We start from the raw sequence: 24,480 nt of genomic DNA, 5'->3' as shown, positions 1-24,480 counted from the left end.
GACATTCCTTCGGGGTCATTTGGGCGCATTTGCGGCAACCTCGGAAGTCATGCGATGCCCCCAGGCAGAGGACACATATAACATGGGGGTCCATGATAGACATAGCCCTTGGGCATAGGGAGCATTGACAAAAATTGGTTGTGGCCATGACAGAAATGAAAAAAGAGGAACACAAAAACAACAACGATGGTGGCGGGCTGCAATGACTAGCAGGCACTGAGGCATCGCCACAACAGGGGAGATCGATATGAAATAAAACCAGAAACGCCAAGAAACCCAGCTGAGGAGGCTTGGAGAGGGACCGAGAGGGACCTGGCATCAATGGAACATGAAACCTCGAAGGAAAAAAATCGGGGGAAAAAAACATTTTAGAGAAAAAAGCCAAGAGCTCACTCAAACTGCAATGCAATAGCTCCGCAAAATAAAAAAAACAGACTAAAGAGGGACCCATAGTATAAGGCATGCTCAGTATGCCAAGTCAAAGTTCTGGAAACTGACAGAAGTTTTCCGTGCCAGGCTTCATTTGATGATGTCTTCCATGTGTGAGGACTAACATTCTGTTATCCTCAGAGAAAAAGTATACAGGAGCACTTCCTTATTATGCAAACAAGATTTTAGATCCACAACATCTCAATAACATTCAAAACACCACTTACAGAGGCAGCCCAGAGATTCATGGGTTCATTGTGCCAGCAGAGATTCTCTGCTAGCTCAGGATTAAACAGCTATTAGGAGTGGGTCTCCCTTTATACCAATAAGGGCTTCACTGGGAGTGTCCAAGCCCTTAAAATCTGAAAGGTAGGAATACTACTGCTCTCCCAAATCTTCACAGGTAGTAAGGCTCTACCTGGTAGAGCCCCAGCATGCTGTCCCCATTTCTTCTGGTTTAAAACCTGCTTGGTCCTGACAGAAGCATGAAAATTAAAAACAAATCTTCTGACTGGGCTGCCAACACTGAGTTAGAGATCCTGGGGAGGAATCGCTACCGCTCAGTGACCATGATCTTTAAAGAAAAGAGCAAAACCCAAACCAGGGTGCACTGGGAAAAAATACATCTTAACAGAAAAAAGAAAAAAAAATGTTAACAGAGACCATAAAAGTCTTAAGGCAAAAGAAAAGAGGGGCTATATGTCTAGCAGCATGCAGGAAACCACCACATATGCCTATAAAACTTTCCTAAAAAGCTTTGGAATGATCTTCCATGCTGGTTTAAGACAGTCTTGTGACTTTCGACTTTCGTGTGTGGCATATTTGCATATGTTTGCCATTGGTGACGTCCCCAGTCTTTGATGTGAACTCCATTTATCACTGCCATCTGTTGCCTATCACTCAACCAGTTTCTAACTTAGTTTTTACCATCTTTTCACCCATCCATAGGCTGCTCAGTTTATTTAAAAGCCTCTTCTATACACAGTGCAAAAGGCCTTACTGAAATCTAAATAAACCACATCTGCTGACTGCACCTGATCAAAACTGCTTCCTGGGTCATAATGACCTAGGAAGCAGGAGGTAAGGTCACATCTTCCTGGTTTATCAAGTCCTTGGATGCTGTTTTATTCCCCCAGATTCTGTTAAGGGTTAGCAGCCCTCTTCGCAAGGATTCTTGGGAGGATGTATGGCTGTTGCCAGTGTATCCCTTCTTTCAACATTGTGCACCAACTAGGACAGATGTTGATGCCTCTATGCCTTTGCTCAAAGTCAGTGAAACTGAATCCTTCACTTCTGTCAGATGGGTGGAGTTAACAATGGCCTATCTCCATGGCCTCTATCGACATTCAATTTTAATGAAGCGCGATGCTTCTTCAATGTGCCGCCAGCATATGGTGCAGCTGCTGGGCCCTTCAATGTCAATGCTTTTGAAGCAGATGGCTCAGACTTACCTATCCAAAAGAGCTTTTTCATGAGCTCTAGTTAGGCCCAACAACATCTGAGGCTTCATCCCCTACATGTGGAACATTCCACAACATTGTGGTATATCTACAGCAGAGCACACATCTGTCACGGGGATCCATGATAGATATAGCATGTTCACACCAGAGGTAGCCACTAGCCACCTTCTCCTTGAGGGACATTTCACAAAAATAGCCACTGTGAAATCAAATTATTATTTTTAACAAAAGAACTTGACCCATACCACTCAATGCACCAATGTTGCTGCAATACACAGCCATGTATAAAAATTGAGGAAAGCCATAAGGAAAAAGATGATGTTGAGGCAAGTTTACCAAAAAATTAACAACTTCAAAAATTATAACCTTTAGGGCCCGTGGAAAATGTGAAACTAAGGAGGGACCCATGGGACGGTCTACACATGCTCAGAAGAGCATGATGAAAGCTCTAAAAGCTATGCAATCATCGCATCTACCTAGGATCAGATGATGTCATCCACCTGTAAAGACAGCATATCCTGCTTGTCCTTAGAAGATGTGAATTTCAATAAACCTTTATATGCTTTACTGTCATTCCATAGCCAATTAACACATTATGAATTGGCAGAAGACTTGTGTTCTACAACCAGTGCTTCCCCCAAACTCATGAATACATCTAACAGTATCTTCAGCCACCAAGGTCTAAAGAAAAGAACCACTGTAGTTCTGCTTCTTTGGAATTTATTTTTTTTATTAAAAACAAATCGGTTAATACTAATCCTTAAGCACCATCATGTGACAACAAGTTCAAGGATTACTACATGGCATCAGTCTAACATCAAAACGTAAAACACCTATTCAAGAGTTACAAAAGAAATACATCTCTACAAGACATTTTAGTTTCTGAAAGCTTACTGCACAAGTACAGGTATTAAAGCATATTTAATAAAAATTTAATTTGGCAACTTGTGTAGAAAAGAGCATCAGGGAAAATAAGGATGATCCGAGATTTGATACTCAAACACAGGTTTCCCATACTGTATTCATAGAAGAAAAGGTCACATAACTGTTTCAATGCCACTATATGCAAGCAAAAATGCTCACAGGACATCATGGTTTAGGCCTCTTTTTGAGCCTTTATGGTTTATCAACAATATGCTATGCACTTAAGTTTATTGAGCTAAGCAGAGTTTTCTTTTTGAGGTTGTATCAGTGAATTTCAAAGAAAGACAGCTGTACTTTTATTTTCAAACACTGTATTATCCTGGGCTAAATCCCTGTGCATGAAAGTAAGAATTGATCTTTTGTCTGTTTGTGTGATCTCTCTAAGGTCTCAGTACTTACTTTGCTGCCATGCGGAGGGCACACTCTGCATCATGGATGCTCTCCTCCAGTCGACGCTTGTCCTGCTCCAGCTGGGTAAAATGTCTATTGAGCTGACGCAGAGATTGATCTTTTCTTCTCAGCTCCATTTTTGCCTCGGAGAGACTCTGCAAGCAGACAGAAAACAGAGCTACTTGTCAATCTTGATATATAACCTCAATTTATGCCATAGGCTATTAAACAACAAAGAATACAGACTGACTGTGAAATAGATTTTGGAAATTGCAAAAACCAGATTTTACACATTTTTGTCTAAAATTCTCATTATTCATGTCAAATAACATTGTTATTAGTTTTTTGTTTCAGGCTGGACATTAGTCATGTAAATAAATGTGGTTCATGATTAACTTGTAAATAAAAGCTACACCTGAAGAAACAATCAGACATTTTGAAAAGAAAAGGGAAAATGCATTACGCATGTATATGCACAAATTCTAAGCACTGGCAATATCCACATTTTGTATTTTTATATTCTAATTAATATTTTTATTTATTTTGTTAAATGGCAGACTGGCTAATATATGTGCATTATAAGAGGTATACAAACAATAGAAATTTGCTACTCCTGAGGCCTTTTACTTGTAGCCAGCTCTGCCGAAAAGGAACCACTAATTCATTTCACCCTTCTTCACTGCATTATCAAGCATCACCTTTCACCTAAAGCTTTTCTTGGCCATCAGACCAGTAAGTAAAGAGAATTTACTGAGCTATAGACAAAACTGTTAGCAGAACACAAGAAAATGCTATCATCTAGTTAGAAGCTCTGGGCTCCACTCCCCCAATCGCAAAAGCATCACCACGGTGAAATTTATCACAGTAGTGCCGGCATGCATGCTTCCAACCCAAGGATCTAACTTCCGCTACACTAAAACAGTTGCAGCCAATCGAGTCAGCAGTACCCAGTCATTTACTGACCTGATACTGAAAGTGGCTGCTCCAGATTGGTCTAATTTTCCTAACTCTTCTCAGAAATGTGCGCTATAACATTACAACACAACTCCCTCCATAGTGTTACTACCCCCAGAACCCAGTAGGTGGGAAGTACATATCACATATGGGGAAGAGCTTACTAAAGACTGAACAGGCATGTGCAGATGGAAAGAAAGGAAAATTAAACTGCCTAACAAATTTCCCCAAGTAAGCTCAGTAACCAATGCTTCATGTACAATCAGTTCAAGTCTTGTACAGCTGAATTAAAAACAACATATACTAAATGGAACTATTTTTAAGTGCTTTTGCAGTCTATACTTAAAAACCATGGACTTTGAACCACTACTTTAGCATTTGCTGCCTTGTGTTTTTGTTTTTTGTTTTAGTGAGAGCAAAAATATACAGTGGTTCAAGTTGTTTTGTTTTGTTTTTTGATCCAGCAGTTTCCTCCTCCTTTGAGCCTCCAGCTCATCTAGAGCAAGGGCTGGGATCCTGACCCCATGGGCCTTCATTCGCAACTACCTGAGAAATTTTCCCTTATTGTATAACCTCTTAACATACCAATTTTGGTCATTGCAATGACAGTCCTTAGCTGTGGACCAAGCAGCACAACTTTTTCTTAAACAGTGAAATAATGGGCCATGAATCTGGCCACTAGAGCATCATTCTTGAGCAAAGGTCATGTCTCCTTTCTGCCTCCCCCAACCCCCCAATTTGCCCAGGTTGCACTTTTTAAAGGGACAACAAAAATATATTCTAGGGAGACTTTCATAGAGAGGGAAACCAAACCTGTTGTGGCCAAAGAAGAGCTTCGAGAATCATTGTTCCTTGGTCTCTTCTGAGGTTTGCTTTTTTTCGGTTAGAACTTATTTAGCAGATGACACACACATCAGGTCAAAAAAATAGTACAAACTTCATAATATATTATATAAAAAGGATATCTTAATTTTGATTATGTAGGAGACATATAGGTGGAAGGCAAGGCTTAGCGAACATAGCCAAGAATGAGACAAGAATAGAATACAAGAGAGGTCACTCAGATCCATGCAAATATTCCCACAACTTCCTCCAAATAGTTTCATATTTATCCAACTTCTCTCGCAATGAATATGTATTTTTCTCTTTAGTACAATATCAATCAATTGTTTCTTCCACTGAGAGATACGTGGTGCACATTTACTATTTAAGGCAACAGTAAGCCTAGCCATATGCGGATATTATGTAATAAGGATTTTATTCACAGCAGAAATCAGGATTGTTATATCCTTCCAAAGATCCAACAACCTCAGACAAGGTGTTTCCAAAAAATTACATTTATAAATCAATCTAACCTCTTTTTCGATTCCCCCCAGAAAGAAATCACTAGAGGGTAGGTCCACCACACATGAAAATAGGTGTCCGTAAGGTTGCACCGCCGCCAACATAATGGATGAATTAAAAAAGGCAGTAAAAAAAATGTTGGATGCCTATATGTACAATGTAAAAGTTTGACCACAAGTTCCATTCTGCTAGAACAGACACAAACAGAATGCGCTCCTGCCAGATATCAACCCAATCTGTTTTATCCAACATAATCTGCAAGTCATCATTCCATTTCTGTATCAAAGAAAGCATCCTGTCGAGGGTTGATCAAAATCAATTATACAATTATAAATGTGGCAAATCTCTTCTCAGTTTTGCAAGAGATGTATCAGAGACTACACGTACAGTAGGCCTTTTCTCCAATAAAGGGAAAAGGCATCTGAAGCTAGTTTGCCTTCTGATCCTCTCCTGGAGCAAACGTTGTGGACTTTACCATCCAGAATGGCTGCAAATAGATCTAGCCTGGGTGTTCTCCACTAAAGAAAAAATGAGTCTCCTTTTGTCTGACCCAGAAACCACTCGGAGGGATCTAGAATCCAATTCAGTTTGTCCTTCATGACATTGTCTTTCTCCATCGAATATGTGGCTTTCAGTCATCCCCTGAGACATGGCCCAGTTCCACATTAAGGTAATTTTCCAACAAAAAGGAATGCTCCAGTTTCTTTATTTCATGTAAAACATAGCCACCTGATTGTCTCTGATGGGACTAGACCAATTTTGTTGGTCACTTGATTTCTGAAAGCACTTAGAACATACAGGGCCACTTGAAGTTCCAAGAAATTGATGTACTATTGTTTTTCCTGAATAGATCAGGCCCTAAATGTGAAGCCCTTACATTTGAGCTCTCCAGTTCAAGGTTAAGACATCTGTTATCAGGATAATTTGATGTTGAGAAATAAAAATCCTCAAGTGAAATTGGCATGGTCTAGCTACCAAAACAAAGTCCTGAGCTGACTGGGGCCACACAATTGTTACGCTCCTGTATGGCTTGTCCCTCTATGGCCTACAGAGATCTTAGAAAGTGTGTCTTGAAGGCAGAATTTAAATCAAATAAAAATATCTGGAAAAGTTAAGAGAAGCTGTAAAAGCAATGCAAATGGAAGATGCAAATGAAGAAAAATAGTTAATACAGTAAAATAGGACAACTTTTTTTTTAAAAGATATATTAGTGATAACAACATAAGAACATAAGAAATTGCCATGCTGGGTCAGACTAAGAGTCCATCAAGTCCAGCATTCTGTTTCCAACAGAGGCCAAACCAGGCCACAGGAACCTGGCAATTACCCAAACACTAAGAAGATCCCATGCTACTGATGCAATTAATAGCAGTGGCTATTCCCTAAGTAAACTTGATTAATAGCAGTTAATGGACTTCTCCTCAAGAACTTATCCAAACCTTTTTTGAACCCAGTTACACTAACTGCACTAACCACATCCTCTGGCAACAAATTCCAGAGCTTTATTGTGCGTTGAGTGAAAAAGAATTTTCTCCGATTAGTCTTAAATGTGCTACTTGCTAACTTCATGAAATGCCCCTAGCCCTTCTATTATTCGAAAGTGTAAATAACCGATTCACATCTACTCGTTCAAGACCTCTCATGATTTTAAAGACCTCTATCATATCCCCCCCCCTCAGTCGTCTCTTCTCCAAGCTGAACTGCCCTAACCTCTTCAGCCTTTCCTCATAGGGGAGCTGTTCCATCCCCTTTATCATTTTTGTTGCCCTTCTCTGTACCTTCTCCATGCAACTATATCTTTTTTGAGATGTGGCGACCAGAATTGTACACAGTATTCAAGGTGCGGTCTCTGTGAAGGTGAATATTTATTTATTAATTTAAATGTTTTGCATACCGTCATTCCTTGTGAAGTTCAATACGTAGATGCTGATGAGCAAAAAGCAAAACTGCTTAACAAATATTTCTGTTCAGTATTCACCAAGAAAGGGCTTGGAGTAGGGCCATAGAAAACTGACACAAATAGGAATGAAGTGATGTAGACATCAAATCATTTTCAAAAGACTGCATTCACAAGAAACAAGTAAAACTAAAATTAGATAAAGCAATGGAACCAGACAGGATACATCTGAGAGTATTAAAATAACTTAGGGACGTTTGGGCAGCTCAACTGTCTGATCTTTTCAAAACTTCTTTAGAATCAAGAGTGGTTCCAAAGGACTGGAGAAAGGCAAATTTGTTCCACAAAAATAGGAAAAAAGTCTGGAAAATACAGACAGGTTAGTTTGAGCTTGGTGGTGCATAAATTAATGGAATTGCTGCTGAAACAGAAGAAAGGACAGTTTCCAGAATCCAATGGATTGCAAGATCCAAAGCAGCATGCTTTTATTAGAGATCAGGCAAACCTAAATCAATTTCTTGCACTGGGTAGCCAGGGAGATACAGCAGAAGTGAACACTAAACAATGGTCCTATATTGTTGCTTTCTCTGAAGATATCCTTCTTTATGTTTATAAAGTGACTAAGGTAAGGTTGCCCCTTTGTCCGAAAGTGTTCCTATTTGATTCCATGACTGGCATTGCAGCTGGTCAGAAATTTGTGACATTGTGGTTGCGCAAGGTTCTGTTGCTTGGCATAAAAGTTATTTTACAATGTTGGTTGAAGGATGATCCTCCCACCTTAACTCAATGGCGGAAATTGGTACATTTTTTGTGTAGTTTTGAAAAATACGTTGAACAAGTGCATTGCCTGAAGAAGAGAAAGATTTTTCTACTCACTTGGGACCTTTATATTCAGTCCTTTTCTTATAACGTTCGAAGTGAAATTCTGAATGGTCTTTAGGGGACGTTTTTCTGATCCTTGCCCTATGACTGCTAATGTTCTTTCTAGATGCCTTGTTGGGGGGGGGGGGGGGGGGGGCAGAGGATGTTGCTGGGGGATGGGGGAGACATGTATAAGGAATAGGAGCACTGGTAAGAGTCCACCAGTGTTCCCGAGTTGTACTTTTATTTTTTTTTCAAAATTACAAAGACACTTTGCTCAGAAATACAGAAACACAGCTTCTTTTTAACATCTCATATTCAACACAAGAAAAATTAAAAACTTAGATCACAATCTTTTTTTTTTGGGGGGGGGGAGGATAAGCAATATTGGGAGTCTCAAAATATTTATACAACAAATAGGAAATCAGCCTAACAAGCTTTCACTTTACCTTCTTACAAAATTACAACCTGGATTAATTTACATGGTCTTCTCTAGGGGAGGAGATTATCAAGACTTTTTTTCTCGAATCTAGAAACACCCTTAGTTGTTCAGGAGCATAAAATATATAGGTATCTTTATTATAAGTAACCACGCATTTGCAAGGATATCTAAGAAGAAACTTCGCCACTATTATTATAATAGATTCCTGTCTCAGTGATAGAAAGGCTTTCCTCCTCTCCTGCATTGTTTTCGACAAATCTAGGAATATTTGGACACATTGTACTTTTTTGACTTGGCTATGTCTGTTTGAAAATTTAATAACAATATTTAACTATAAATGTAGTATATTTTAATTTCAGCATCAAGATTGACATTGCTCCGCTTAGATGACTTATAAACAAACTGAGTATCCTAGGTATTTATTTATTTATTTATTTAAAAGTATTTATATACCGCTTTTTAAAATAAAATTTTATCTAAACGGTTTACAACAGGTTAAAATAAAGTAAAAATAAAAATAAAATATAACTAAAATAAACATAAAATACATAAATTTAGCTAAGTAGCTAGATAATTGCTAGCTAAAAGAAATTATTAATTAAAAAATAATAATAATGGTAACATGCCATGGGTAAACAGAATAGGGAAGGTAAAAGGGATGAAGGGGGGAGGGGTGGCAACTTATTGGATTAAAATATCCTAGGAAGAAAGCAGATGGGATGATAGAGGAGAAGTTGAGGTAATATGTGTCTGATGGGTGAGTTTTGGGAAGATGAGAGCTTCATCTTTGATCGGGGAAATGCTTAGTAGGAGTATTAAATGCTTGTTGAAAAAAGAATGTTTTTAAAGCTTTTTTGAAATAAGGATTTGATATTAAGCGGAGAGGGTTGGGTAAAATGACTGACTAAGGGGGTCATTTTCCAAAGAGATCACTAAATGGGGGAGGCGTCAAGACCGGAACAGGAGTTGTCGGGCGGCACCGGGGCGGACGCCACAAAGACATCCTGGACAGCGAAAAGGTAAGAACCCTTTTTGCTGTCAATTTCGCGCCCAATAGCACCACCATTTATGATGGCGCTATTGGGTGCGAAAGCTGGCAGCAACTGCACCGCAGAAGTGCGATTGATGCCGGCTTTTGCAGGCCCGCCCCCTGCTTTGCCCCCACCCCCCTGTACCGCACGATTTAAAGAACCCGGTGGTATTAGTGAATCTAGGCCTTAGTTAGAAACTGGCTGAGTGGGAGGTAACAAAAAGTTAGTGATAAATGGAATTCATGCTGAAGAAAGGGAGATTACCAGTGGTGTGCCACAGGGACCAATCCTCAATCTGATTTTGTTCAATATTTTGTGAGCAATACTGTGGAAGGGCTAATGTGTAAGGTTTGCAGTTTTTCAGAAGATACCAAACTCTACAACAGAATAGACACTCTGGAAGGTGTACAAAACATGTGGCGGGATCTAGTGAAGCTTGAAGAATTGTCTTGAGTCTGTCAATTAAGATATAATGCTAAAAATGCAAAGTCATGTACAGTATCTGGATTGCAAAGAATCAAGGGAGCAGTAAAGTATGGGTGTGAAACTCTTCTGTGCACAAAACAAGAGCAGGATTTGTGGGTGATCATATCCAATTACCTTAAGGTGGCCAAACTGGTGAGATCTCCATTGAAGCACAGTGAACAATTCTGGAGACTTTGCCTTTGAAAGGATATAAACTGGAAAATACACAGGAAGCAGATCATTTTCAATTGAAAGGAGACTCTACAATGGGGGGGGGGGGTCATAGGATGAGGTTGAAAGGGGGAATAATCTTAAGGAAATATTTCTTTACAGAAAGGGTGACATATGCAGGGAACAGTCTCTCTCTGGAGATGGTGAAGACAAAGACTGTACCAGAATTCAAGAAAATATGAGACAAGCACAGAGGATTTCTGAGGGACAAACTGAGCAGGAGATGTGGATGGGCATGTTCTTTATCTGTCATCATTTTCTATGTTTCTTTGGGTTCATATCATAAGGAGTCATGAGAAGGATCTGACATGAAGTGCTGATGCCATATGGCCCAACAGCCTAAACATGCCCCAAGCTGACATCTGTTGACTCTGCATGTCTCTTGTCACCTTGGATGTCAAGCCGATTGCTCTGTTGGCTGGAAGGAAGGCTTTTGTCTGAATCATGTGTAGCAGAGCCTCTATGAATTCCAATACGAGTGACAAGGTTTAGTTTGACTTGGACAATTTATGATGAATCCTAGTATCTCCAGCACCTGAATGGTATTATGCATGGATTTGTCTGCCCCTACCTGAGAGGGGCCGTCTTGATCAGCCAATCGTTTAAGTGGGGGAACAAAGATCCCTCAGTTTGCATAAATATGCTGCGACAACTGCTAGACCGGGGTAGACAACATCTGTTCTGGAGTGCCATAACCAGGTCTTGTTTTCAGGATAGCCACAATAAATATGCATGGGGTTTATTTATATTTGCATACAATGGAGGCAGTGCATACATTTAATGCATATTCACTGTGGATGACCTGAAAACCAGACCTGTTTGTGGCACTCCATCAAAGTAGCTGCTACCCTGTGCTAGACACTTTGAGAAAACATGAGGGACTGCCATCGCGACAAACAGGAGTCTCATGAATCAACTGAGTAGTTGATTCAAGGTGGTGGCCTGGATTAAAAAATCAGATGAATGAAAGACAACAGAGGGTGGTGGTAAATGGAATTCACTCAGAGAAGAGAGGGTTGATTACTGTGGGGTGCCATAGGGAACAGTCCTGGTCAATTCTTATTGAAATCTTTGTGAGAGATATTGTAGAAAGGTTGGAAGGAAACGTTTCCTTCTTTTTTAAAGATGGTACAAAGATAAGCAACAGAGTGGACAAGCCTAGGAAGAAGAGAGAAATCAAAGTAGCCTAAAAAAGCTTGAGGAACGGTCAAAGGCTTGGCAGTTAAAATTCAATGCAAAAATGTGCAGGGTCATGCAACTGGGATGCAAAAATCCAAAAGGAGATGTACACGATGGGCTAGTGGGGTGGTTGCTGATGTGCACTCATCAGGAAAAAGACCTCTGGGTAATAGTATCTGATGATCTCAAAGTGACAAAACAATTTACAAGGTGGTAGCTAAAGCTAGAGAGATGCTAGACTGAACAGAGAGAGGCATAACCTGGGAAAAAAAGAGGTAATAATGACCCTGTACAGCTCACTGGTGAGGTCTCACATAGAGCACTGTGTTCAGTTCTGAAGGCCATGTCTCAAAAAGGATAGAGATAGGCTAGATGCAGTTCAGAGAAAGGCAACCAAAATGGTATGGAGAGTGCATCGAAACACAATTGAGATGAGATAGAACCTGAACATATATACCCCCTATAGGAGAGGAGAGGAAAGGAAAGGAGAGAAGAGGATATGCAGGGCTGATGCTAGCTTTTTTGCTGCCTTGTGTGAACAATTACTGTGCTGCTACCCCCCACCCACCCCCAATTTATTCAGTCTCTGTACCAGGCCCATAAAAAAGATCTCATCTCCCTCTAACAATCTAAAATTTAAAAAACTGATACACACATACACACACACCCCTCACCACGGAACCCATGGTCAAGGGAAGGGTATTAAGTACTTTAGGCAAACCTTAAAGCCTTGCACAGACATTCACATAAACAATTAAATTAAGCATTTATAACAGGTTTTATATGAAAAAAGAACATTCAAAAGCACAATCTTCTGAAGTAAAAATATCACTTAGAAAATGCATATTATATTTACATTCACTGTGGTGGTGCCAACTAGAAAACTCTGCAAAAGACACTTGATGGAATTATACTTTTGGCAATGCATGTTGGGTGTGGACTTGGCCCTCAGAAAGCCATGAATAAATGGAATTACCATTATAATACAGTAAACCTCCCATAACAAAACTACCCTAACTACCAGCTCTCAAACAGTAATAACCTTATTTATGAAATGGCAACACTGCACAGATTACACCAGTCCCTAGAACACAAATACACTTCCTATTGGAAAACAAAAGAAATCAGACTGCTATAGATATCTACACAGAAACTACATGCCAGCAAAATACTGCACCTCAGTCGCATATGCAGAACAAAAACAGACCCTGACCAAATACAGAATAAAAAGAGCAGAAAGTATAAATAGAAACACGCAGAGAAGAGCTGAACCAGAACTCACAACAAGCCAGCCTCTATACGCAGAACGACAATGGAAAAGCAAAAACATTACCATTCCTCATAAACCATTAAACAATAAAATCAAGAAATATAAAACATCAATTGTAACAGTAAAATCATATTCATAAAAATAATATTTCAAACCCGTTAAATAGAATATCCAAAATTTCCCAATTTAAAAATGTTCTAATATTTCCCAAACAAAATATTTCAAAACAGCAGAAACATCAAATTATACCCAATAATTAAAACTAATAAGGATTAAAATAAAAAACCCCCAAAACTCCAGCTCACCATACGGGGATCTTTTGATTTTTAGTCATCCTGAGTCTGTAGTGGATTGGGGGAGATAAGGTCACACAAATTATCTTCTCACACACAAACACCACCATATTCATTCTCTCACACACACTTAGGTGCTCTCTTCCTCACAGATATATGTGTCTGTGTGCATGCCTGTGAGAGCCTATATTTCACACATAGACTCTCATAGGCACACACACAGACATGACCACACAGGCACTCATATACACATACTTAGGCTAACACAGATACACACACAAGCTCTCACACAGACAAACATGCACATACATACAGGCTCACACAGACACACACACGCACATAGGCTGTCACACAGACAAACATACATATATGCTCATGAAAGGTAACAATGCACAGTTTTTTTTATACTCTCACTCATGCTACCTATCTTTCCCTCTCTCCTTCCTGTCTCCCTTACCCCCCCCCCCCCCCTTTTCTGGCCTGCTCCCATCCCCCGGCCCCCTGTTTCATTGTAATTTCCTCCTTTAACTGAGTTACTTGTAAACCGGCGTGATGTGCCTCACGAACGTCGGTATATTAAAAGTTGTTAAATAAATAAATAAATAAATAAATATATATGCACATGAACACAGGCTCTCACAGACACACACAGCCTCCTCACTTCAGGCCATGGTGGAATGAGCTCCATTATGGCCCCGCTGGCCTTCCTGTGCTTGGTGGGGGGGGGGGGGGGGGGGGGCTAGAGACAGGAAGTTGTGAGCATGTGTACAGCTTAGAAGAAACACTGCCAGCTTCTCATTTTCAGCCGCAAGCGGGTTGAAGTAAGCTAACTGGTGGCCCGTGGCCTCTCTTCTTCTGTGGCTACCAGTGATTTGGACTCCGCCGGCAGCTCACAGCCACTCCTGCTACTGCTGCCCCGTGCAAATGCACGGTATGCACATCTGGTCATGCCTGGCCTGGGGATATGATACAGACATTTCATACATGAAAGGTAACAATGCACAGTTAAATCATTTCCAAAAAAAAGAAACTGTAAAACTAGGGGACAGTGTTTGAAGCTACAAGGCAGTAAATTCAAGAAAAACATCAGAACATATTTTTTCTTACAAAGAGTAGTAGATGCATGGCATGCCCTGCTGGAGGAAGTAGTGAAAACAAATACAGTAGCAAATTTCAAGAAAGCATGAGAAACAGAGGATTCCTTATTGCCAAGAACATGGAAATAAAATACTTAATACGCATGGAGCATTGGTTCAACCCGAAACCACATTGAAATAATTGTATTTTACTTTCAGGAAAGGCACAGGGTGACCTGCAAAGAGCAGCATTTACAACCCTTTACACCTTGCTGTGTAGACTGGATGGGACTGTGAGGAAATACATAGGAAACTCCCTCAAAAAACCTTAAATTACTGATCATTGCTATCTGGACCAGTCCTCCTTAAGAACCAACTTTGCAAGGGATTCTGGGTCAAAGGAGTCTCCCCTCACTACAGGATAAGAAGTAAAGAGCGAGAAGGGTTATAGGGGTCCCATGGAGAAGGCAGGAAGCTGTCTATGTAGCGGACTGTTTTTGGTTAATACAAGAGACTGCTTTATCTGTACTGTTTTCGGCCTCCTTTTGTTCACCTGGCAATTTCTTAACCGTGGCTGCTCCCAAGCATCCATATATGGTATCAGATCTCTAAGTAGTAACCCAAAATCACTGGGGGAAAAAAAACCCCTGAATTTTTTTTCCCCTTTGCCTGGAGGCTGGTAGTTCCAACAGCCAAGCCCAAATCATAACAGGCTAAGAGGCATAATTCCTTCTGCATAGACAGGGTCCATTCAATTAATAAGGGCCAGACAGACCAGAAGGGTTTTATTTTTTGTTTTTTTTGTTTTCTCTCTCTCCTTACCCAAAGAGGCACAAAGCTTCACTGCTTGCAGAGTGCAGAGTGAGAAGCAAGAGACATGGAACAAATGCTACAACTCCTCACTGCCGAGTAGCACAACAACAAACTATTGTGCAGAGTCAAACTGGCCAGCAGCAGGCACGCAAGAACAAGTGACACAGCAGCAAAGCCTGCTAACTCAGATAATTCAGGCTTTGCAAACAGCAGTAACCAAGCCGCCTTCCTCATCACCAGTAGTAATGAAGATGACCCTATGGGAGGTGCACAATGGTTTTTTGAGGAACTTTCAATGAACAGCTCAATTGTACTTTAATAACTTACTTAAATGTAATGGTCAAGCTGCATTTCAACCCGTCAACTCGGAAGGAAGGGCCATGAATGCAGAGATTAAAGCAGCTGTACTAGAGAGGTGGAACAATCCTGTGGGAGAACTGAGAGGAGAGGATAAACTTGCTGGTGGCTGAAGAGAATCCGTACGTACTGCTTGGGGAAAGTTTAAAACTTAAAAGTTTTGGGGAGAAGTAAAATATTGGAGTATATTCTTTAGTAGGGATGTGAATCGTTTTTTGACGATTTAAAATATCGTCCGATATATTTTAAATCGTCAAAAATCGTTAGGGCCACGATACAATACCAATTCCCCCGATTTATCGTCAAAAAATCGTAAATCAGGGGAAGGGGGAGGGCAGGAAAACCGGCACACTAAAACCCCCTAAAACCCACCCCCGACCCTTTAAATTAAATCCCCCACCCTCCCGAACCCCCCCCCCCCAAATGCCTTAAATTACCTGGGGGTCCAGCGGCACACTAAAACACCCTAAAACCCACCCCCGGTACACTAAAACCCCCTAAAACCCACCCCGACCCTTTAAATTAAATCCCCCACCCCAAATGCCTTAAATTACCTGGGGGTCCGTAGCGGCGGTCCGTAGCTTAAATTACCCCCGGGTCCGTAGCTAAATCGGGGGAAGGGGGAGAGCAGGAAATCCGGCACCCTAAATCGTGGTGTCTTCAGCCGGCGCCATTTTGCAAAATGGCACCGGCTTACCCTCGCTGAACGACCTCCTGCAGTCGATCTCCTGCCGGCGCCATTTTCCGTACGGAAACGATTCGCGGCAGGAGATCGCTCCAGGGCCCCCGCTGGACCCCCAGGAACTTTTGGCCAGCTTGGGGGGCCTCCTGACCCCCACAAGACTTGCCAAAAGTCCAGCGGGGGTCCGGAACGACCTCCTGCATCGAATCGTATTGGTCTATGGCCGCCTCCATTTTGCGGCGGCCATTTTGCAAAATGGCGCCGGCTGAAGACACCACGATTTAGGGTGCCGGATTTCCTGCTCTCCCCTTCCCCCGATTTAGCTACGGACCCGGGGGTAATTTAAGCTACAGACCGCCGCTACGGACCCCCAGGTAATTTAAGGCATTTGGGGTGGGGGATTTAATTTAAAGGGTCGGGTGGGTTTTAGGGGGTTTTAGTGTGCCGGGGGTGGGTTTTAGGGTGTTTTAGTGTGCCGCTGGACCCCCAGGTAATTTAAGGCATTTGGGGGGGGGGGGGTTCGGGAGGGTGGGGGATTTAATTTAAAGGGTCGGGGGTGGGTTTTAGGGGGTTTTAGTGTGCCGGTTCACGATTTTAACAATTTTAACAATACTCTAAACACCCAAACGGCGACGATACGATTCCCTCCCCCTCCCAGCCGAAATCGATCGTTAAGACGATCGAGGACACGATTCACATCTCTATTCTTTAGTGCGTTTGTATTAAATAACTAGTCTGAAGGCAGGCAAAAACCAGGAGTTTGTGTGTTTGTCTTTCCCTCCCTCCCTCCATTTCTTTGATTTATAGGCAGGAGACACTTTTACATTAAAAAAAAAATAATTTTATCAACCCTTTAACTTAAACTCAGGATTTCCCCAGGCCCTATTAAGAGTTTAATCATCCCCTTGTAGGTCACTATCAGATAAATAGTGCACTAATAAATTTAAAGGACACTATTTGTATGCATTCCTACTCCCATAGCAACCTAAACTTAACTAGGAACTGAACAAAATTAAGATGAAGCCAGCAGTCCAGCTGCAAGAGGTGGGCCTTCCAGTCTTTTACATCGAGTGTCACACATATGATTTTTTACCCACCAGTGAGAGGTTGGATATGGGCACCCAGTGCAAACAGCTCCTGTCTCTCAGAGAACAAGTCTGATTTCTGGAGGCTAGAGTGGTATACCTGGAGGAGTTGAGGCAGACAGAGATTTTTATATATATAGATGAGACCTTTAGGGACATAGTAGCCAAGTCCCAAATCCTGTCTGGCAGCCCTGCTGCTGCCTTGGAGGAGGAAGTTCTCTAGGTCAGAGAGCTTCAAACTGGTGCAGCAGGAAATAATCCTGTAGCAAGGACTTTCTTTCCATGTGATACTCTGTCCTCTTGCATCAAGGATGTGTCTCATAGGAGGGAAGGGTTAGGTCAGCATGGTAACATGCCTACCTGTTGCGAAGCTGGTAAGCTTCACGCATCACCTAGATAGGATTTCAGATAGTGCTGGGAAGGAGCCAGCTGTCGTGGTACATGACAGCAACATTGACAAAGAAAAATGTGGGAGGGAAATTCTGGAAGCCAAATTTAGGCTCTTAGGTAGAAAGCTGAAATCCAGAACCTCCAGGGTAGCATTCTCTGAAATGTTCCCTGTTTCATGTGCAGGTCCCCGAGGGCAGGCAGAGCTCCAGAATCTCAAGGTGTGGATGAGATGGTGGTGCAAGAAAGAGGGATTCAGTCTTGTAAGGAACTGGGGAAACATTTGGGGATGGAGGAGTCTTTTCCGAAGGGATGGGCTCCACCTTAACTACGGTGGAACCACATTGCTGATCCTAACCTTAAAAAAGGAGATAGAGCAGCTTTTAAACTAGAACAAAGGGAAAAGCTGACAGTTGCTCAGCAGCACATGGTTCGAGGACAGGTATCTTAGAAGGATACTAATGAAGCATTAGAGTTAGGCCATTCCAACAGAGAGGTTCCAATAATAAAAAATGTAGTCCATGTGCTTATAAGTAAAGCATTACCTGAGCTAAAAGATTTCAATTTATCCCTGTCAAATGAAAAGCAGAATGTTAATACAAACATAAAAAAAACTTTGAAATGTTTGTATGCTAATGCCAAATGTTTAAGAAGTAAGATGGGAGAATTAGAACGTATAGCAGTGAATGATGTCATAGCCTTAATTGGCATCTCAGAGACTTGGTGGAAGGAGGATAACCAATGGGACAGTGCTATACTGGAGTACAAATTATATCACAATGACAGAGAGGAGCATCCGAGAGGTGGTGTTGCGCTTTATGTCTGGAATGGCATAGAGTCCAACAGGATACTAATCCTGCATGAGACTAAATGCACAATCAAATCTTTATGGGTAGAAATCCCTTGTGTGTTGGGGAAGAGTGATAAGAGTATACTACCATCCACCTGGCCAAGATGGTGAGATGGAGAGTGAAATGCTAAGAGAAATTAGGGAAGCTAACCAAATTGGTAGTGCGGTATTAATGGGAGACTTCAATTACCCCAATATACCAGGGCACACATTATATTGCAATGATAGAGAGGAGTAACTTGGTGGTGGGATCGTGATTTATGTCTGGGATGGCATTGAGTCCAACAATATAAAAATCCTGCAAGAGACTAAAAGCACAATCATGTCTTTAAAGGTAGAAAGCTTTTGTGTATTGGGGAAGAGTATAACAATAGGAGTATACTATCGTCCACTTTGCCAAAATGATAAGACAGGCAGAGAAACGCTAAGAGAAATGAGGGAAGTTAACCAAATTGGTAGTGTAGTAATAATGGGAGATTTCAATTACCCCAATATTGACTTGGTAAATGAAACATCAGGATATGCCAGAGAGATAAAGTTCCTGGATGGAATAAATAACAGTTTTATGGAGTAATTGTTCAGGAACAGATGAAAGAGGGCACAATTTTAGATGTAATTCTCAGTGGAGCGCAGGATTTGGTGAAAAAGCTAACAGTGATGAGGCTGCTTGAAAACAATGATCATAACAATCAAATTTGAATTAATGACTGTAGGGGAAATTAAGTCAGTCCATGGCTCTTGTGCTTAACTTTCAAAAGGGAAACTTTGATAACATGAGAAAAATAATCAAAAAAACTGAAAGGTGCACCTAATTAAGGTTAAGGCATGAAAATTGTTAAAAAATACCATCTTAGAAGCGCAGTCCAGATGTATTGCACGCATTAAGATAAGTGGAAGGAAGGGCAAACAACTGCCAGTATGGTGAAAGTGGCTATTTTAAGCCAGAAGATCTTCATTCAAAAACTGGAAGAAGGAGCCATCAGAAAAAAATAGGTTAAAGCATAATTTGAAAAGAAGTTGGCCGTAGAGGCAAAAAATCATAATAAAAAATTTTAAAATATACCTGAAGCAGAAAGCCTGCGAGAGAGTCGGTTGGCCAGTTAGATAATTGAGGGATTAAAGGGGCACTCAGGGAAGATAAGGCCATTGTGGAAAGACTAAACAAATTCTTTGCTTCAGTGTTTACTGAAGAGGATGCTGGGGAGATACCCGTTCCAGAGACAGTTTTCAAGGCTGACAATTCAGATGAACTGAATCAAATCACAGTGAACCTGGAAGACATAGTAGGCCACATTGACAAACTGAAATACCCAAGGTATATATCCCTTTTGAAAAATGAAATTTCAGACCTATTACAATTAATTTGTAACTTATCATTAAAATCATTTGTTGTACCTGAAGACTGGAAAGTAGCCAATGTAAACCCCATATTTAAAAAGGGCTCCAGGAGTGTTCTGGGAAACAAAAGTCTGGTGAGTGCTGGGAAAAATCATGGAAACTGTTATAAAGAATAAAATCACAAAACATTTAGATAGAAATAGTTTATTGGGACACAGCCAGCATGGATTACCCAAGAGAAGCCTTTCCTCAAATCTCCTACAATTCTTTTGAAGGGGTAAATAAACATATGGACAAAGGTGAACCAGTAGATGTGGTGTATTTGGATTTCCAGAAGGCGTTCGACAAAGTCCCTCATGAGAGGCTTCTAAGAAAACTAAAAAGTCATGTTCTTTTGTAGATTGCAAACAGAGAGTCAGGTTCCATCTTAGGAGTTACCACTCAGGAAAGAGATCTAGACATCATAGTGGATAATACATTGAAATTGTCAACTCAGTGTGCTGTGGCGGTCAAAAAAGCAAACAATGTAGGGATTATTAGATAGGAAATGGCAAATTACACTGTGGCTGTCATAATTCCTCTGTATCGCTTCATGGAGAGAGCGTACCTTGAATACTGTGTGCAATTCTGGTCGCTGCATCTCCAAAGTGATATAGTTGCTCTGGAGTAAGTACAGAGAAGGGAGACTAAATGATAAAGGACATGGAACATCTCCCCTATGAGGAAAGGCTAAAGAGGTTAGAACTGTTCAGCTTGGAGAATAAACGGCTAAGGTGGATATGATAAAGGTCTACAAAATCACAAAAGGACTTGAATAGCTAAATGTAAATCTGTTACTTACTCTCTCAGCTAATAGAAGGACTAGGGGGCACTCCATGAAGTTAGCAAGTAGCTCATTTAAAACAAATTGGAAAAATTCTATTTTATTCAACGCATAGTTAAGTTCTGGAATTCATTGCCAGAGGATGTGGTTATGGCAGTTAATGTAACTGAGTTTAAAAAAGGTTCGGATAAATTCCTAGAGTAGAAGACTATAAACTGTTATTAATCCACAAGGAATAGTAGCTTGGGATCTACTTAATGTTTGGGTACTTGCCAGGTACTTGTGACTTGGATTGGCCACTGTTGGACACAGGATACTGGGCTTGATGGACTCTTGGTCTGACCCAGTATGGCATAACTTATGTTCATAATACTTAATTCTGAAGCCTACAGACAACAATTCTGGCAGGGAATTCTTCAGCCTACAGAAAGCACTTGGAACTTTTTCCACAGTCTCAAAGATATAGGTTAGAAATGGCTACATCCAGAAGGGAAGACTGGAATGGAAGCAGCCCAAGCAGTGTTGCTGGAATAGTTCCTAGATGGGCTAGGGCAGCCTAAACAGGAGTGGATGCGCCACACCCGAACCTTATTCTGAAAAGGGCATTAGACGTTGCAGAGGCCTATTTCTAGGCTCAGACAATGCCTGAGTTCTCACAACCCAGGAGAATCTACTCTACCTAGCTAAAGGATTCTGGACTCCAGGGGATAAGAGTTAATAATGACCCATGGGTCAGGACAAATGTGACGCTTTGCTCCAATCACCAACCAAGAATGTATCACCTTGTTTCAACTGTGGGGAAAGATGTCATGTTGCCCGAGACTGTACCCACTGGGAAAATGAGCCTATAGACATTAACTTTATGACCTTACAAATTTGTAATTTTGTGAACATTCCCATTTCGGGCATCTCGGCTTTTGTGGTTCCTGTCGAGATAGATGGGTCTCCAGCCCAGACATTACTAGACTCAGGAATAGAGTTTGTGACATGAAGTCAGACTAACTACAAAAAGAACCATGACCCTGGCATGCATCCACGGTGACCAACAGCAGTATCCCACAAGCCAAGTCCAACTAAAGACAGCTGGCAGCCAGAACAGAATAGAAGTGGAAATTTTCCCTTGGCTCCGTTACCGCATAGTGATAGGAAGGAACTGTACAAGTTTTGAAAATCTGTGAAACCAGCTCACATTGGCGTCACCTAACCCCAAGAGAGGCTTTTAGTGCTGCAAGAAGCATAATATCTTGGCTACACCTTTGGGAAGGGAAAGGTCCAACCACAGGCCCAGAAGATCAAGGCGTTCACAAAAGTGTCAGTCCTAAACAAAAACTAAAGTGAGAGCTTTCCCAAACCTCGCAGGGTATTACATAAGATTTATACCCAACTAGTCAGAGAAGGCAGAACCTCTCACATGGCTGTTGAAGATACAGAGAAGATCCAGTGGTCTGCCGAAACTGAAAAGGTCTTCCAAGGATCTAAAAGAGGCCATATGTTCAGAACCATCTCTGATCAGTCCAGACTTCATAAACCCTTTTATGGTGAAAACAGATGCCTCGGAGGTAGGCTTGGGGGCAGCCTTGGCTCAAGAGGAGGAAGGTCAAGAACAACAGTATTAGCCATAAGCTGATGTCCCGGGAGAGGCAATACTCGACACGGAGGTGACCTTGGCAGTCATAGGCCTTAGAGGCTTTTTGAAATTACCTGCTAGCATGGCAGTTCTCATTTGTGATGGAGCAAGAGTAATCAGGTGGCTCCTTGCCATACAACCTTTCATCTACCAGGTCCAGCATAGGGAGGAAAAGAAAAACACCAGTGTGGACTACTGACTATAGAAATGTCTCTTGTGCAGGAAAGCATTCACTCACCCTAGTAAGAGCAAGCTGAATGGGAGGGTACTGAAGCAGTATATAAGAAACTCCCTCAGAACAACTTAAAGCCTTTATTGTATGAAAATCTATCTCAGAAATATTCATTGTATATACCCTGAAAGCCAGCCTGTTTGTAGCTCTCGAGGACTGGAGTTGTCCAAACTTGTGCCTTAAAGGAGGACTGTCCATTGTTTTCTGGTATAATCCTCCTTAAGAACCAACCCCACATGGGATTCTGGTCAAGGGAGGCTCCCTTCAATATGAGATAAGAAGTGAAGGCCAATAAGGGTTAAAGGGGCCCCAGGGAGAAGGCAGGAAGCCAGCCTATGCAAGGGCTACCTATATCTGACTGGTTTTGGTTATTACAAGAGAATGTTGAGGTAAGAAGCCTTTATGCAGTACTTTTTCCCTTGCCTGTAAATAAACTGTTTGTGTGGAATCACTCAGAGTTTGGCCTCCTTTTATTCTCCTGGCTGTTTCCCAATCCCTGGCTGCTCTCAAGTGTCCACAAGGCCATTTCAGTCTTTTTATGCCATCATTTACTATGTTACTATCTACGTAATACTGTTTATGCTGCATATCTATGAGTATTTTGAGATAATTTCTGTAACCTGGATGCATCTCTATAAGGGTATAGGTATCCTTGAGGTTCAGAGAGCATAGCCACTCATTTGCTCAACAAAGGAATCATGGTGCCCAGGGAAATCATCTTGAACTTCTTTAATTAGAAATTTGTTCAAGGATAAGACAGTATCCAACAGTCTCTTGAGCATAAAGGAATAGAATCTCTGCTCTCTTTCTTGTGGAGGAACAGGCTGGACCTGCAAGAGGTAGAAGAGATCCTTTGTAATAGTGCCTGGTGAGAAAGTGAAAGAAAAAATCCTTTTGAGGGCAATTTGGTGGGAGTTTCTGAAAATGTTCTGTACCTCCCATTGTCATTAGAAGAAATCACCTATTTAAGATTACTAGGAGCCAATAGTTTATGTAAAACCTCAGCCCTCCCCAAAAGAAAAGTTATCCAGCTCAGGCCCTAAGTTTTGTGCCAAACACATCCTGGGTTTTGTCTCAATTGCTGCCTGGGTTTTTGAGCTTCTATGATCTTGCTGGCAAGGCCTAGAGCTCTGTTGCTAATGAGGGTGTGAGTGTAAGATGAACGTCTTTTCTGAAAACAAAAACAAAAAACTGTTTCCTTGCTGGAGCACTCAAATATCTCCTGTAAATGAAAGCTGGGTAGGATAGCTGTTAAAATATGGAGCATGGAACAGTAGGCTTTTATATTATCTACCACTTCCTTGACATTCATTCCTAGATGGAGGTTCTCACCAGGGAAAACCATTTCTGTGAGTCTGTTATGCACAACTTCCTGAAGGCCTGAACCTCACAGCCTAGAGAGTCTGTGTGCCCTAACAGCCATGACCAAGGCTCTTGATGGTGCTTCAAAAGCATAGTAGGTTGAGCAGATAAAATGCTTACACAACATTCATCTTCTTGCCTCAAGTGAGCAAGCAAATTCTTCCTGTTTCTCTGTAGAGAGAAACTCAATGAAGCTCAATGCCTTTTTGCTGAGTAGAATGCATTTATTCAGCTCATGGTGAGAAGCCATGCAGGAGCTAAGCATGGAATTTTGGAATATCTTTTTATCAAAAAGGTTCAAGATCTTGGGATCACAATACAGAAGTTCCAAGGAACTGTCCTTAAATCTTTTAGCCCTTTTCAGCAGCCACAGATTAGTATGGAAACTGGGTCTTGCTCAATCTGGAAGTCTTCTGGACATGATATTTCATAACTACCTTCTTAGGAGCAGGAAGTACAGTTAGTGGAGTTTCTCACATATGCATCTCTCTGTCCTTAATAGGTTAGTAGTTGGCACTGCAACTAGCTGCTTCAGGGTATTCAGGTATTTTAGGAGATCAAAAATAAGTACCCTGGATTCTCCTCCTTCTTGCAACATAAATGGAATGTCCTTAGCACTCTTCTGGAAAAAAAAGCATGGGTACTTGCAGCCTGGATTGGCCACTGTTGGAAACAGGA

At 41.3% G+C, this 24,480-nt stretch overlaps 1 protein-coding gene across 8 annotated transcripts in view; it reads right to left on the bottom strand.

The window, feature by feature from the left end:
* The window catches only part of CCDC171 (coiled-coil domain containing 171), a 982,183-nt gene that overhangs the window by 385,584 nt on the left and 572,119 nt on the right, over positions 1–24,480 (bottom strand). For all 8 annotated transcript variants that reach the window (XR_003857717.1, XM_029608527.1, XM_029608555.1 and 5 more), the window contains one exon: positions 3,213–3,358. Coding sequence is in view for 7 of the 8 variants with exons in the window: in XM_029608527.1 (XP_029464387.1) it covers positions 3,213–3,358 (146 nt within the window). In the remaining variant the exon portion in view is untranslated. The remainder of the gene's footprint in view (positions 1–3,212; positions 3,359–24,480) is intronic.

The sequence above is a fragment of the Rhinatrema bivittatum genome, chromosome 1 (assembly GCF_901001135.1).
Source record: "Rhinatrema bivittatum chromosome 1, aRhiBiv1.1, whole genome shotgun sequence".
NCBI classification, from domain to species: domain Eukaryota; kingdom Metazoa; phylum Chordata; class Amphibia; order Gymnophiona; family Rhinatrematidae; genus Rhinatrema; species Rhinatrema bivittatum.
Note: the sequence above shows the minus strand (reverse complement) of the source record. Positions and strands in the feature narration are given on the sequence as shown.